Raw genomic sequence first — 16,708 nt, forward strand, 5'->3', positions numbered from 1 at the left:
CTTCAAATCATTTATTTCAATAGTCACCAAAAATTAAAAATTTAAATACAAAGAGCGTTAATAACTCTAACATGTCATTATGATATAACTCACTTTATGAAGTCATGCCTGAGTAATCACATGACCTATATTTTAACTTATGTAACACCTCGCTGACAAAATTTTTACCTTCTTTGCAATCTAGAAAGCTTTTGAAAACTCTACTGGTATTCTGTTATTCTCTGTAACCATATTGTATAATAAGACTAGGTTGTTAGTTAGAAAAAATAGATTAAACAAGGGCTTTCCGTATATTTTTACAGTGTAAAACCATTAAAGTGGTGTAAAAAAAAATCCCCCGGGAGAACATGTGTTGATCAATGCGGTGACTAGGCGAGCGCTAACGTAAGAAGTGCCAGTAGAATTATTTCTTTTCATATTTGAGGAAAAGAAATTAAATAATTCGCTTCCTTTTTTACAGCGGGAATAAATGCATTAATTCTAATGATAAAACAGCAAGATACCATCTGAATAAAAGATTTAAATACGTTATTGTCATATAATTATAAAAAAATCACCTTTCTTAAACAGGTCAAACTGTCATGCATTTATACCTGTCAGCAGTGAACTATAACTTACAATATCTACGTTCTAAATGTGGTAATGTATCCTGATTTTATATAACAAAGTCAATATTCAAAAGGTAGAAATCTTTTTCAACATTGTTGCTTTTTTAATCCTCAAGAATAGTCCGTAGACACGATTCATCAGCACAGCAGTGGACTACTCCATGTGTTTTATCCAGCGATTTTATAAGCGCACAATCATCTTTCTAAAATAAGAAATACGTATAAAACTTAATTAAAGATACAAACTATGAGTTCTATAAAATTCTTAAAAGAAACTTTTTCATCGAACTGCATTCTACTTATCAGTAAAATACCATAATGCAATGGGTGGTGAAATTAGAATCAGGCATTTCTCGGACCAAACATATCTCTGACATGGGGCATGTGGAGTTCCAATTACATCCCACACTCTCATTACAAGTAGGGCAAGTTACACCTAGGAGAGTAATAAAGTTTCAAATGTTAACGATATATTTATTACATTTATACATTCACTTGAATTAAAAAGATTCAAACAGTAAAACTAACAGACCTAGTATGCATAGCATTCCAAAACAGACACATTTGTATGCCTTTCACTACAAAGTTGAGTTATCAGTTTAAATCCAAGTTAAAAATGTGGTTTGGTTTTGAAGCAGTTGTTCTAACTTATATAATTCTGGGATAAATTAGTAAATATCGAATTTTTTTTTATTTTTTAAGACTTAAACAATTTAAACAACAGTTAATGATATTGAAATACACTTTCTTTTTATTATCTAAAAAGAAATATTACATAGTGAGTTTTATTTTTATTTTATTTTTTGCTGGAATCTTTCTTGACAACTTTTAAATGATAGAACCTAATTCATTTAAAAAAAAAATTGTGCTCTTGCAAAAAAGAAGAACCATATACCTAAAATTAAGTAATGCAAACTTTTTCAAAATAGGAAAAAAACCAATAATTATTTAAACAAATCTCAATTTGTGTATCTTTCAATATTGTGACTTTATAAGAACAAATCTCAATAAATCAATGTGTTGATCGTTCGGTATTCATACCTTTTAAAAGGCATGGTGTTGCTTTTCATATATTATCAGTATCATGTTTATTTTAAAAGTTCATATACGCTGTACTCACCTATTTGTGGAGCTTAATTTAAAAAATTTAAATTCGGAAAAGTAGAAAATAAAAAAAGATAAGCAAAATGCACAGATGAAAGAAGAGGAGGAAACAAAATATTTCAAAAGCTGTCCAAAAATAGTATTTTACTTACCTGGACATGGAACTTGACTACAGTTATTCATCTCAAACAACGGTTCAGTACAATTGAGACCACCGTACTTTGGTGGAATACAGGCCCTGGATCTCACTCTGGTACCGTTCCCACAGGTAACACTGCACGGTGACCAGTCCCCCCAAGCCAATGAATCCCCATCCACTGTCAACAATATCAAAAAGGTCTAAATATATCTATCTACCATCTATCTCTCTATCTGTCTATGCATCAATGGGTATGCAAGCTTTACGAAATAACTTACAGAAATGTAAAATTGAATTACCCTCAACAACCAAATTTTTTTCAATTTAAATTTATTTTATTCAATTTTTGTAAGAATTTTTTCCCAGATTAAACATTTCATTGCCTATTACAGCCATTATTTATAAATTTGCTTGCAAGTAGTAAACGTTTCTATAAACTGTTGTACCTAACACTATTAAAATTACCCATATACGAAATGAAATGATTCTTTTTAAGTCCAGAGACCAAATTCTTCCCCTTACAGATTTCAAGTTCATAAATTTGTACATATTATAGAGTATAACAATAAGAATCAATGTCTGGTTAGGCATCGTCTTATCTTCACATAAAAGACAATAACTTAAAAGAAACAACTTAATATTATTACATCCAATTCTTTATGTATTGGCGGTGTTATCATGCAAAGAAAGGGCCGACACCATTATCTCCCCTTCGTCACGTGGTACAAGAGTTAACTCGCTATTAAATATATAAATGTCCATGCCAAATAATCTTTCTTTCACTTCCTGTTGCTGAGAATATAAGTTTGTTAAGTTAATATTTAATTTTTCTATTTGATAAGCACGTGCTGCAATTTTTTTTTTGAAAAAATATAATTTACAAATTATTGTCAATATTTAATATCGGCTCAATTAATGTTGATGCTTATATAATGCTTTGTTTTATATGGCTCAAGATTGCTCAACTAGGATGTGGGGCGTATTTGAATGGGGAATGTTGTTTCTTTAGTTGGCCCAAAAATTGGAAATATATCGATGGACATGACCCTATAAGAGTGTATCCCTGTGGTTTTATCTGTCATCATTTTTGGCAACAAATTAGCCAACAAAAAATTACACATAGACAACCAGGTATTTGAACAAACTAACCTCTAAATATGAGCTTGTCATGGTATTAGTTAGAGCATTTGTCTTAAAATGCATGCGACACAACATTTTATTTCGCACAGAATATATTTCAACCAAATCTAATAATATTGCTGATGCCATTTCTCGTAATCAGTGGACCAGGTTTCGCCAAGCTGGACAAAACGCAAAGAGGGACCCCGAACCCATCTTTTCACAACATTATTTCAAGTTTGGATTTGATCGGCTGTTAGAAGCTGCAATATCCAATAACACACATCGGGTTCAAAAAGTCGGTTTTCTGTCATATCAAAAATTTTGTCATCAGTTCGCACTTGCATATTGGCCTCCAACACTATGTTCGGTGGTTCAGTACTTACTGCATCTATCAACATCTGGCCTTGCTTATTCAACGGTGCGTTCGTATTTGTCTGTAATATCTTATCACTGCAAGTTACAATGAATAGGGGACACTACTTCTCAATTTTTAATTACAAAGCCTTTGCAGGGCATGATACGCTTAAATCACAAATCTGATACAAGACTGCCAATAACTAAAGACTTTATGGTTTATTTCGTGTCGGCGAATTGACTGTTCACTGTGAAATTCCGAACAATTTTGTACTTTATATGGAAAATGTAACTCTAGACCCTGATAAACCATTCTGTAAATTGGTAAATATGAGGGAGTTGCGTGTCCAATCAAGCTTGTTCAGAAATATTTAAGTGTCCGCCCGTTGACTGCAGGGCCTCTATTTTGCCACTTCAGTACTCTCAAAACTAAAGCATTAGTCCGTCTTAAGTTAAAGGAGTACACAAGATACAATCTCATTCTTTTCGGATTGGTGCTAGCACTGAATCGGCATTGCAAGGTTATTCGGCGGAAACAATTTAGAAATGTGGAAGATGGAAATCTTCGTGTTATAAGTCATGCATTTGCATACCAAAATTAAATAAACTCATAGGCTTTGTTTATTTATTGTAGACAAGCAAAGAGTCTTGTTAGCGGAGTCCTCAATACTGAAGCATGCTCAGTAAGAAGCATTTTGAAGACCTGGAGGTCTTCACCTGAATTTAAAAAGGCTAAATATTTCATTATAGTGACAGGGGTACAGTGGCCTGAAATTGTCTCAAGTAGAGCAGAAGCTTAAAACCCTCGCAAAGGTGGGTCCTGCACCTAATGTCATTTTAATACACTAAGGGAAATGACTTAGGGGAGACTTCAATTAGAAAACTCAGGCTAGTTTTCATGAGGCTTTTTCAATTTATTCAAACCAACTTTCCACATTCAAGGTCATTTGGTCTTGCAACCTTCCACGCATAGATGATGTTATTCTCAAAATTCTCGTGCCAATGAATTACAACGTAAACGCCTTAATTCTTGTGCATCCAGGTTGGCCTTGCGCAATTGCCGTATGACGGCGCAATTATCCGCCATCCTGATATAATGCGTGGCTCCTTGTTTTTCTGTGATGGAATACACTTGTCAAAACTGGCTAATGCTGTTTTCCTAAATACTCCGGGGGGGGGGGGGGGCGGCGGCGGCGGCGGCGGGCTTGAGGCTATCTTTACAAAAGTGCATGCTTGCTATCCGGCTTAGCAAGCCTACCCTAGGGCACGGTTGTAAGTTAAATCCGCTCATACTCCCACCCATATGATGGCAGCGTTCCCAATCCCTTAAGCTCCATAACTGCTTTTGAGTTTGGGAACTTATGGCGTGAATGAGCGGCACTGGACATTTGAGACTAGTGCACGTATTATTATTTGGACATCGATCCCTGCACCTCCCAAGGGTCAATCGTAAATTCTTGACTTCTGCACCTCCCAAAGTCAAGGTATTAAACATGTGAATTTCAAGTGAACTTTGATTGAGCTATGAACTTTGTTTGAATTTGTTGAAATATGTGAACTACATGGATGATGTTACTTGATGTGTTGAATTTTGGGGCATGCCCTTTGTCATGTATGACAGCCCATTACCCTTAAACAGCCGTGCCAAAGCATCGACAGATTTGAAATAAAATTAAAGAAAATTAAAAAAAATGTTTTACTATTTGTGTATTGTCGGGCACTTTTCTGAGATAATATACACTTAACAATACTTCTATAGTAAGCGGAAATCATTCTAAATAGAATCTTTTGAATACTATGAAATATAATTTAATTTCAAATATTTCGTAACTGACATGACCTCTCAACAACAGCACAGATAAAATAAAACAATACTGGTTAAAATCAATTACTTATGACGAAACCTCAAATAAATAAATAAACATTTTTCAACAAGTACTTCATAGCAATGCAACTTCTTGCGTTTGACAGTAGACTTTACGATTAGTTAATGTGCAGAATTACCATTGAAGGAAAAAATCATAGCGGTTGGAGAAGGAAAAAATCATAGCGGTTGGAAAATAATTGCTGAATGGTCTTTACCAGGTTTTACTGAATTTAAATCTACCGTTTTCCCCTCTAGATATTGTTTTAATCCCTCTCACATATGGAATTTACTGAACACGTATAAACATTATTAGGTGGACTACACAGTTCTGAGTGACTCGAATGGTTTTTTCTACTAAAATTTCCGTATGAAATCTTTTTTTCTCGGTAAATTTATCCAGGTTTCATGAGTTGAAATGTCAAGGAAGAAATTTTGGATTTTTGCATTTCATCGACTTTAATTGTATTTCTTTGATTTGTTTGTGTATAGACGTTATATATCTACAAACTGTGATAGGGATGGTCCACAATAGCTCAAACGTGACATATAACAGCTTTTGAAATGTTTATTGATTGAGATACCTGGACAGTGTTCCGTCCCACATTTAGCTGTTTGTGTCACGTCGATACATGGAACATCATCGGTTTTGTGAGGGCTGCACGTTCGAGTCCTGTTCTTAAAACCTTCACAGGTTGCATTGCATTGACCCCAGGCACCCCATTCACTAAGGCGCCCAGTTCCTGTGCAAAAAGAAAAGAGAAGAAAAAAACCTCACAAATTAAAACGTTTAGTTAGGTGGTACATTTAAGAAACTGGCAGGTCTAAAAATTAGTTACTGCATCTGCCTAAAATCTAATTATATTTTTTTTATTAAGGTAAAAACTATCATTTAGTGTAGAAATAATTATACTCAACTTTGAACAGTGAAATTTCCCTATATCTTCATTTAGAGCTCTTCTCATTAAGGAGATCAAAACAGTATAAGAATGACCACGATCTTTAGTCCTTTTGATATTGAGACAAGAAGCAGAGTTGACTGAACTTGATTTATATAAAAGAAACACGTAAGTAAAGTTCCAAAAAATGGGTTTTATGAACTAAGATTAAACATTATTAAAAATTTAATTGAAAATACAAACCTAAACTTGTAAAGTAAAGCAAGTATGTGCAATCGGAAGATATACAAAATATCGATTTAAATCCCAACTGGCTTTCCATAAACGTTTTTAAAGATCTTAATTTAACAAAAATACGCAAAAGAAGTCCAAATATGGTGTAAACTATTAAAAAGCAGTCTTATACGGGGAAATTTTTATGCGAAGAAAATGCAACTTTACAACACTGATTCTCGTATCTCACTTGCTCCGTATGGGTAAGGAACCTTAGGTTCCTCATAATGATCAATCATAAGGTGAATGAGCAACTGTTCTCGGTTGTACAGAATACGTAGTTACTAATGACAACAAATCATGGTAGATAGGAAAAAATTAAAATATAAGTCTACGAGACTTTCATTCTAGGTTCGGCGCTTAAATATTAACTATCATAATTAAGGGGTTTTTAGAAGAGACCTGTATAAAGATATAGGAAATAATTAACTGATGACTATAAAATGTTGTATTTCATCTTGATTTTATTTTTTTAAAAGTCGCCATTCTAAAATACGATTATCATTAAACATTTTCTTTTACTTAAAAGAATTAGTAAGCAACCTAGTCACCCAGAATAGTTTGTAGACAGGATTCATCATCACAGCAGATAATTCGTTCTTGTGTTTTTGGCAGCAATTTCATGATAGCACAATCGTCTTTCTGAATTCATATTCGTTTAATATCAAAAAAATAATCATCTGATCAAAGATGCAAAACATGAGTTAAATCGAATTATTAAAAGAAACACTATCACGAAACTGCATCAGGTAAATTACAATAATTAGTATCAGCGCTAGTAAATAATATTAACTTATTCTCATCAGGTAAATTACCAGGATGCAGTGCGTTGAGAATTTGTATCCTTGGAAGTTTCGAACCAAACAGGTCTCAGACATGTGGCACGTGGTGTTCCATGTACATTCCAAATTCTCATTACAAATAGGACAAGTTACGCCTAGGAGAGCAAAAAATAAATAACTTCCCTTTAATTGTATAATTATCATATCTACGGATTTTTCTGTGTAACCGAATTCGACAAGTAGCGGACGGCTTGTGTGACAGGTCAGCATAGGATGCTCACTCATCCATGCCAGCTAATCCTGTCCCTAATTTTCCTTGAGGTCCGTGTTTGCTCTACTCCTGATTTATTCTCTCTTCGGAATTTTAATTTAGAACAATATTCGTGATCGCCACATTTCATTACAGTAAAAAACGGTTATAGCAAACACGGTAATAATGAATTGACGCTTACAGCGAAGTTATTTTTGTTCCCCCTGACTATATTACATGTTGTTAACTTGAAGGATACAACGAATTACGCTTATAACGAAGCAAAATCGTCTGTTTCTGGCACTTCGTTATAACCGTGTTTTACTATAACTTATAAATGGTTATAATTCAGGCGGTAAGGAGTTGAAAAGTTTTTGAAAAAGTTGTTCAATCACACTTTATTTAATTCAGAGAAAAATCTACTATAACAACTTTTAAAAACTTATGCCGTAAGATTTGGACTTTGAACACAAGTTCAATTAAAATTCTTTTTCTTTTTTATTTTAAAAGAACATAAATACTTACTTATTCTATTTAATTTGCTCGTATCATTAATTACAACTTTTATACGACAGTTCACGGTACAAGAAATAATTAATACTGCTGCTAACAACAATTATAAATACACATGTAATGCACATATAATACATACGTAATACACATGTAATTGAGATATGCGAGCTCTTTCAAAATAGGAACAAAATTGTTTACAAAACTTGATTTGTTTCATTTCCAATATTTTCACTCTCAATGGCATTATAATGTTGGTTAAATAGTATTATGTTCATAATTGATAAGCCAAAAGCACAGATGATCAAAGGAGAGGCAGAAAAGAAATCTGCCGAGAGAACACAACTACTTTCAATAATGTCGAAAAGGTAACAAACAATTAAAAGTTTTACAAAATCATTTATGTTTTATAAATTGTATTCTTGTAAGAACATTTTTCATTTTTTTTTCAATAGTTCTATTTTACCAGGCTTTTGTATTTAAGGTAAAACTTGTCAAAATGTGAGAAAAAAGGTAAACTTAGGATAACCATTGTGGCTTAAACTTGATCTAATATAGCAGTCTTAGAAATGAGATACCTGGACAGTGTTCATTCCCACATTTAGCTGTTTGGTTTGTCTCGCCGGTACACGGAGCACCACCATGCTGTGGAGGGATACACGTTCGTTTCCTGTTCTTCAGACCTTCACAGGTAGCACTGCAATGACTCCAGGGTCCCCAATCACTAAGTTGCCCATCAACTATGTAAATAATTGGTGCGTTTAATTACGAGAAAAGAAAGCGTTGACTGATTTTGTTTATCCTTCTTTATAGAATTTTATAGAATGTTAAATCATAAAAAAAACCCATTAAATTATTTACTTTTAATGACATCGTCTACGAGAAAATTGATTAATTTTGACAACAAATCTAATTTAATTTACCCAACGACCGTATAATTTTTCGTTATTGAAACATTTCTTTTTAGTCGTTTAAAAGTATTTTCAGACTAGCAATAATTCGTGTTGCATGATACAGGATGCATTTTAAAGAGCCCTGTTTTCACGCAAATTTACCATTTGTAAATCGGTACTCCGCCCAGACTGATAATGAATCAAAATTATCACTTTATATTGATATCATATATCAGAAAGGTTATTATTTTCTTGATACAAAAAACATTATTATGCATATTCGTCCATTAGTCATCATGCACTTTTCATGATCAATTTTAAAAAAGCGTTCAAAATAAAGAAGATTTGTTCTGATATTTACTTTACTTATATTTTTAAAATGAAGCATTTTTTTAATAAAAAAGTGTCATAAAATATAAGCTGCAAAAAGCCAAAAGCAGCATTAACAAAACAAAACCTGGGGCAGGGGTTCTGTATGTTCTCTACGGGCATTCCAACTACCTTCCACATCATTGACCCCTTCACTCAAAAAAACGTACCAACGTTAGGTATTAATATAAGTTGTAGAACTTGTTTATCAATCGTTGTAAAATAAATAAAGTTCATTTTTTTCAGATTCAAAACACATTCTAACCTGGACAGTGCAAAGCGCCACACTCTGAGTATCCGACAGTACTCCCTGGACATGGAGCCCCACCGTGTTCGGGAGGATGACATAAGCGAGTTCGTTTCCTGGTTCCTTCACATGTGGCTGAGCAGGAGCCCCAATGTCTCCATGCTGTTAGGTAGCCGTTAACTTCAATCCAAGAGCAACATATTAAGGTGCATATTCAATAACGTCTTGAAATCTTCAAGAACTAATTATACTGTTAATTATCCTTGGAGAGAAAAAAATCAAAATATGTCCTTGTTTCAATATATTACACATGTTTAAAAAATTGACGATAATACGGTTTTTTTTCTCTCAAACATCATACATGTCAACCAATTTTGAAGAATTTCGTAAATAAACTCTACATGTATGAACCAAACTTTAAAATATTTTTACCCACATTATCCAGTCACAATTTATTGACAAGGAATTTAAATAAATGTAGAATATGTTCATGCAATCTTGTATTTTTTAGTAGGACTGTTAGCCTAGTTGCATGCCTTTTGATTGAGCATACTGTGTATTTCGTGCAATAGGCTATTTTGTGTATTTTATTTGTTTATTGTCATTTATATTCAATAAATGACCTATTTTATCTTTATGGAGGAGTTGTTCTATTTTTAATTATGAGGGTAGGCAGACAGACATAAATGTATTAATCTTCGTAACAAACCGGAAAATGCAAAAGAACAGCAAGATCTGGAGGTCTTAGGCGATTAGGAATTGTGAGAATGTTCAAATGAATGTTTGAAACAAATGTATTTAAATATTAAACGCAATGCAATCTTTTTGTCTTATTGGACATTCTATACATCTAAATAAACACCAGATCGTGTTTAAAAAATAGAAAATCTTTTTTAAAAAAACCTATTTAGACTGTATTCATTTAAAAAAAAGCGTTGTCATGAATATACTCCATAAAAAACAATAAGATAGACAAACACATACGTATATGTACACTACATTTATTATTCTTTATATAAATTGGAAGGTATATACATAGGGTAATGTTTTCTGGTGCGTTTTGTGCGTAACGTCTATAAACAACTGAATACCTGGCGGACAGTGGTGGTGATAACAATGCCCGGTCTTTGTGGTCGACCCAGAGCACGATCCGTGATGTGAACAGGTTCTATGGGCGTACCTTATTCCTGTCCCACAGGTCACACTGCAGTGGCCCCAAGCATCCCATGTACTCCAACGTGCTAAACATAAAAATATCATTTTTATTTGAAGGAGTTAATGGGTTAAAGGTCAAAGTCATATCGTCACAATGAGCATCATATTGTTACATTGTTATGGACATTAAAACACAATTCAGTTAGGTAAACAAATAAACAATTTCTAAAGTCAAGTAACGAAATGATTTATAATCTTAAAAAGAAAACAAGGATGTAAACTTGGTAAGTATGCGATCAAAACTTTCCTAAGACTTATTTCGGGTTGAATGGTTTTGATCATGCGACTATTATGTTATCTTTCCAAGTTCAAATCTGAATAATTTAACAAAATAAAATTTATTTCATTTTATATGCACGAAAATCTAGGGAGAATGGAGCATGATCTTTTAAAAAAAAAAAAAAAAGGGAAAAAAGTGAACGTTAGATGCTTGGGTTTATATATGTATATTGCTTTTTCGAATTAAATGTGATTTTGTTAAAATAATATAACAAATATAATTATAATTGTCTCTGAAATCGACTTTTTCTAGCTTTTTAGGCCTAATCATAAGAACAACTGCACACGAAATGGCACATACATGTCAAAAATATCTGATTAATTTATTGGATAACATTGAATGAGCTACAGATATAAATTAAGGAATCAAAGTTTCGTCTAATCCGATCTATCTGTTTCGAAAAAGTTATGTTTCGATACAATTATATCATCTTCATGTTTATCCGATTCAACGAGTTTAAATAGTGTGCATGATGATCTAGTTATACACATTCCACGTATAGTTAAGAGAAAAATTATGAAAGGTAAATTTGTTGAACCACATACACTCTTGAATGAACATGCATATTTCGAAACACAAGAAAGTTGAGTTTTTCTCAGTTCTATTCATAAATGGGCAACTTACTTTAAAACCTACAAATGCAACCAAAATTACTAGTATTGACCTGGTTAGATGCATTCTTTCTATATTTATGAGGATTTATTTGATATTACATGTCGACCTCCAGTCTTATCAAGTATAGGGCAAATGTCAAATTCGGTGCTATATATAGTCGAGTTTCTGATGGTAAAGGCTGGAGATAATGTGACAGACCATTTTGCTTAAAAAGAGCGAAAGACAACGGTATTTCATGGGGGAAAATTTACATTATTCCCAATAGCAGTACTCAGTCTGTATATAAAAATACTCAGAGTAACCCAAAACTCTGTTATGAATACAACAACAAAAGTTTCTGCCGTGTACAAAATTGTCAATATCAATGTCTAAAGTGTCAAAAACAAACATCCTTCAATTCATTGTTCTGATAATCAAGTTGTACAGAGGTTACCAGCATTAAAAAGCGCCCGAGCCGATCTCATCAAATTTTCGTCAATCAGGAAACGGATATCAAACAAACCCCTTTCGTAAGAACAGGTTCAACTCCAATTAACTTGAACATATGTGCCTGATTTATCAGTATACCCAAACCAATCTATAGCTGATGAGTTAAAGAACGGGTGTAGAACGGGTTTTACCTTTATTATGAGGGCCCTAAAATTTTTACAATCCTTACAAATTTAATATCCATTAAAGTTCACCCAAAAGTGGTTAAGGAAAAAGTGGATAAGGAAATTGCTATGGGTCGTATACTAGTAGCTGGCCCTTCTAATAAAGAGCCAATGGGTAATTTAAGGCTATCGCCGATCTGGAATGTTGCGAAGAAAGATGGCCTCTGATCAATCACCTGTCTTATCGTGTTGTTAATTGTGTTAGCGGTTTTATAGATAGTGATGCTTGGTGCTGTATACTATATTTGACGAGGTTTATTTATTTAGATATGGTCCGAAACTAGGAACAGGAGCCTCTTTAGGGAAAACAGATGTTAAATCAGCATGTTATATGACCGATGGTTAATAATAAAATTTAGAAAGGTGGCATATAGCCAAATTTACATTCCCTACAGTGCATATATAAAATCGATAGCTCTAGCCCCGAATAATCCAGTTAATAAACAAGAAAACAAAATAATATGTTTTACCCTTTTGTTCAAGCAACAATATACTTGTGTAGAAGGATTACATTACATGCTATAAAACCCACTTTACCGTGCTTTTGTACAAAATGTATGAGACTACCGTTGTATAGTTGAGCTTGTCAAGAAAAATAATACATTAAAAGGTTTACAGTACCTGCTACAAAACCCGTTTCTAAAAGTCCAAAGAGGAAAAAGGCGTACAATGAGTTCATGGCTGCCCTATTCACAAGACTGATGTACAATTTCTTATCTGTTTTTATTATGTTAGAAAGTCAGCTTGGCCATATCTTACAAGCATATCTGGTACACTACCTTTGATTTTCAATCACATAAACAGCTCGATCATTTATTTTTCAATGATGATTTATATTTATGAAAATAGTTTTATAAGATGGGGTTTATCGGGGTTTAACATTTTGGCAAGCACGATAGAAATCAGGTTTTAAGGAGGCTGAGTGGTCAAGGCATTAGTCATCAGATCTTCTTCAAGAGTTTTTGATTGGTTCACTGAATAACAAGATGCAGTAAATGGGCGTTTCTCCACAGTAATTTGTTTTTTCAGAACATTTATTTTCTACTGATCACAAAGAAGAGCTGCAACGCGGCGTGCGCTAAAGGAGGAGAAGAAAATAGCACTGCTGATGGTTGCTTTAGTGGAGGTTGAAGCGGTGTAAACAGAAATGCTATTAAGACTCTTTTTTATTTTTAATTCTGAGACATGCATATTAATCAATGTTTATATGCTGTCTAATTTACAATTGGAGTATATGTACTAATGCAACAAGTACAACAGCAAGGATACAATTTGCAAACGTGAAAATATTCTCATGAAATTGTCCTCTTCTACGTCTTTGATGTAAATATTCTTTGGTTGTCTGTTTTAATGCATATTGCATTCTTTCTAATGGAAACAATATCAGAATACCAGAAGTTGGGGGTTATCAATTTTGTCTTAACATTATACAAAAAGTTATTATTCTAAAATATATATTTGATATAAAGAATTAGCTTCTTAAAAATTATTTTAATTTAAACACAATATTTCGGGCAAATCAATATTTTACAAAGCTTCGAATGTACCAAGCTTATCCTGTATGGAGGATTCGTCAGCGCTGAATCCTGTATCAGTGTCGTCATTGCTGTATTCAAATGACAGTGCAGTCGTCTTTCTAAACTCGAATCATTTTAAAAAAAACTTAATGTATATAGAAAGTGTCTTTATGTGTAATGCCACCAGATTAGCATTACAAATAATCGTAATGTAATGAGTTACCTTCCAAATTCTAATGTAATTTCGTTATATATCAAAGCATTACTGTGCATGACTATGCTTGTTTACGCATATTCAGTTTTAAAATTGTGATGAAATGAAGATCTGAAATTTTACTTGATTAATAATTATTTTAAAGAGGAAAAAGTTGAAATAAGAATATGCAAGTCGCAAATTAAAAAATAAATCATTTAAAAAAAATTCATTCATTGTTTCTTCTTAAATCATGTAATTTCTACCAATCACAAATAAGACATGCTAAATTTATAGACTGAAAAAGATTATTTAATCATGTCAACCGTCTTTCAAGAAGCATGGAATTATTGGTGCCTTATTACTTTAATTAAATTAAAATGTAAATTTTCGGTGTTTTTATATTGAGAAAGCTTTTAGATTGGTGTCAATATTCCCGTAGGAAGTATATACAGAGTCGTGCCAAACATTACGGACGTCAATAAGAGTCTCTTCGAATAGCGTCATGTAAGCCGTCCGTCTTATGGATTCACTTGAGGGTCAGCTCAAACTTAGTAAGCACCAAGTACAGTATTTCTTTCACAAGCGGTTTTATTAAAGTGTGATCGTATAGTCAAAGTTACAACAATTAAAAGCAGCCCAAATCAAAGAATCTCCTCAACATCATTTTACATGGCTATATATAACATTTTACTTGTGATGGACATTCTGACTAGTTCGGTCCATCTACGACGATCATGAGTGAACATTTAGTGTTTAAATTTCAGATTAATATTTTATTTCTAAATAAAGTAACTTAACTGTCAAAACTGCCTATCAAAGAGTACAGATGCAGGATTTGAGTCTCCGAGTCCTGAGTCTCGGAGTCCCCTACCTAGGTATGAGGCATCACTTACTCATAATACATTCATTCAAAAATGGTATTAAGGTTACAAAGGTTATATAGAACATGCAATACATGACTCAATATAGATTACCAGAGCTATATCGATGCAGACACAGAATCGCCAAATATGACACTTATTTATAAACTCTCAATTTGTAAATTATTATGCCCGTATTATTATGCGCCTGGTTTCATAACATCATTTAGGAATACTACACAGTGCTACAAGAGTCACAGAGTTCATTCTGTTGTTATCATTACCACAATTCATTACGCATTAGCTAGGTATACATAAGTATCATAGTGACCAATATGTAATACTAGCAATTCAAGGTCATAGCATGGCTATCTGTTTACAGTCAAAAACTCGCCTTTTTCAACATATTAAGAAGTTTCACATACTTTTTGTACTTTGTGCGGTGTCCCTTGAAGCAAATGCAAGCAAATATTCTCCGTGATAAGTACTTATACCGGATTTGAATGTAAATAATTATTGTAGAAGCAGAAATATTCGTTGATGATTTAATTTCGTTATTTTCGCTGGCAGTATATATCAACGAAATCAAATCCATGAAGAATTTTTTACCCAAGTATTAATGAATACAAAGAGATTACGTTATGACGAAATTAAGTACCAACGAAATTTAATTTGGTTTTTAAAAACAACGAAAATATGTGCTTCTAAAGTAACTGAGAAATTCTGCCAACAGCCGATTGGGATAGAAACATGTAATTACCCCACCCGAATTTGAAAACTCCCAACTATTTTCTATATTATTTAAATATTATGGTGGCAGGGGATATTTTCGAAGGAAAGACCAGGTCAAAATTTTGAAATAAAGGGAAAACCTGAGGTTTGGCTGGTTATTTGAGGGGTATAAATTGCTAGAATATTTACTGCATTCATTTTGTGGATAGAGGAGCGTATGTCAATTTCATTGATATATGACATTTTAATCCTGGTAGCACTTTTCATCAGATATGGAATGAAAATGCGAAACTGTGGCCAAAATTTTCACTTTCGGTTTTGTGCTTGAAAAGTAGGGTGGGTTCAGAACACGAAATGTCACTCGAAGAGAAGGTGATTGACCCCCATCAATTGGTGATTATTTGCATGGGTATACATTAAGCTACCAATCCTATGGTAGTTTATGGCAGTTGCTCGGGACTGGAGCGTGGTGCTGGACCCGTAAAAATGTGACAAAAGGGCAATTTATCAGTAAATTTTGAGACCGCCCCTGGCTATTCTATATAGCGCGATATGCAAGTTGTACTTGTTTTATTCTGAAATGTTTAAAAATTCTCAAGAGTCGGGACCATGTGTCCCCTGCATGCAAATCAATTTTAGCAAATTTAAAAATCCACTGAAAAATTAAATCACACATATGAGCACTATCTGCCTCACATTTCCTTAACCAAAAAACTATCCCCTGCCACCTATGTCTGGTAAATGGGCTAGTCATATCATCCCATCAATGTTGTTTCGTATTAATATCTCTATACAATACGGGCTCGATGTACAAAGGCATTGTCGTCCTGGAATGTGCAGGGATTGTCGAGGATGTGACGGACAATTAAGGGCCACAATATATTGTTCATACAATATTAAAATGTATTTCTCAGCATTTATATTGCCGTTTATCTAACCCTGAGTACCAGGTCCATACAAGGTTATACACCCCCAGATAATGACTGAAACTTTTGGTTTGCATTCTGAAAACATGCACTCCGGTCTATACGCTTCATGAGTAGATCGCCACACGTAGACCCTGTTATTTTGACCAAGTAGGACACTGAAGATAATGTTTCTCAAATACTGGTTTACAGTTAATCTCTGTTAAATGTTCTTTTTTTAGCTGACCCTTTTCCTTATAACTTCCGGTAAATCTTGATTTCCTGCTAACATTTAACTCATTCCAACATTGAATTTGGTTG

General features: G+C 33.4%; 1 protein-coding gene across 1 annotated transcript; it reads right to left on the reverse strand.

Annotated features, from left to right (window-relative positions):
• On the reverse strand, nt 1-12,936 carry LOC136269456 (A disintegrin and metalloproteinase with thrombospondin motifs adt-2-like). Its single transcript, XM_034480094.2, has 10 exons — nt 12,799-12,936; nt 10,506-10,655; nt 9,433-9,594; nt 8,484-8,645; nt 7,179-7,300; nt 6,915-7,005; nt 5,776-5,934; nt 1,865-2,029; nt 923-1,044; nt 1-811 (listed from the first exon to the last, which is right to left on the reverse strand). The coding sequence occupies exons 1-10, from the start codon at nt 12,854-12,856 to the stop codon at nt 713-715; spliced, it is 1,290 nt and encodes a 429-aa protein (XP_034335985.2). The 5' UTR covers nt 12,857-12,936; the 3' UTR covers nt 1-712.
• Between the last annotated feature and the right edge of the window lie 3,772 nt (nt 12,937-16,708).

This window comes from Magallana gigas, chromosome 5, assembly GCF_963853765.1.
Source record: "Magallana gigas chromosome 5, xbMagGiga1.1, whole genome shotgun sequence".
Classification (NCBI taxonomy): Eukaryota; Metazoa; Mollusca; class Bivalvia; order Ostreida; family Ostreidae; genus Magallana; species Magallana gigas.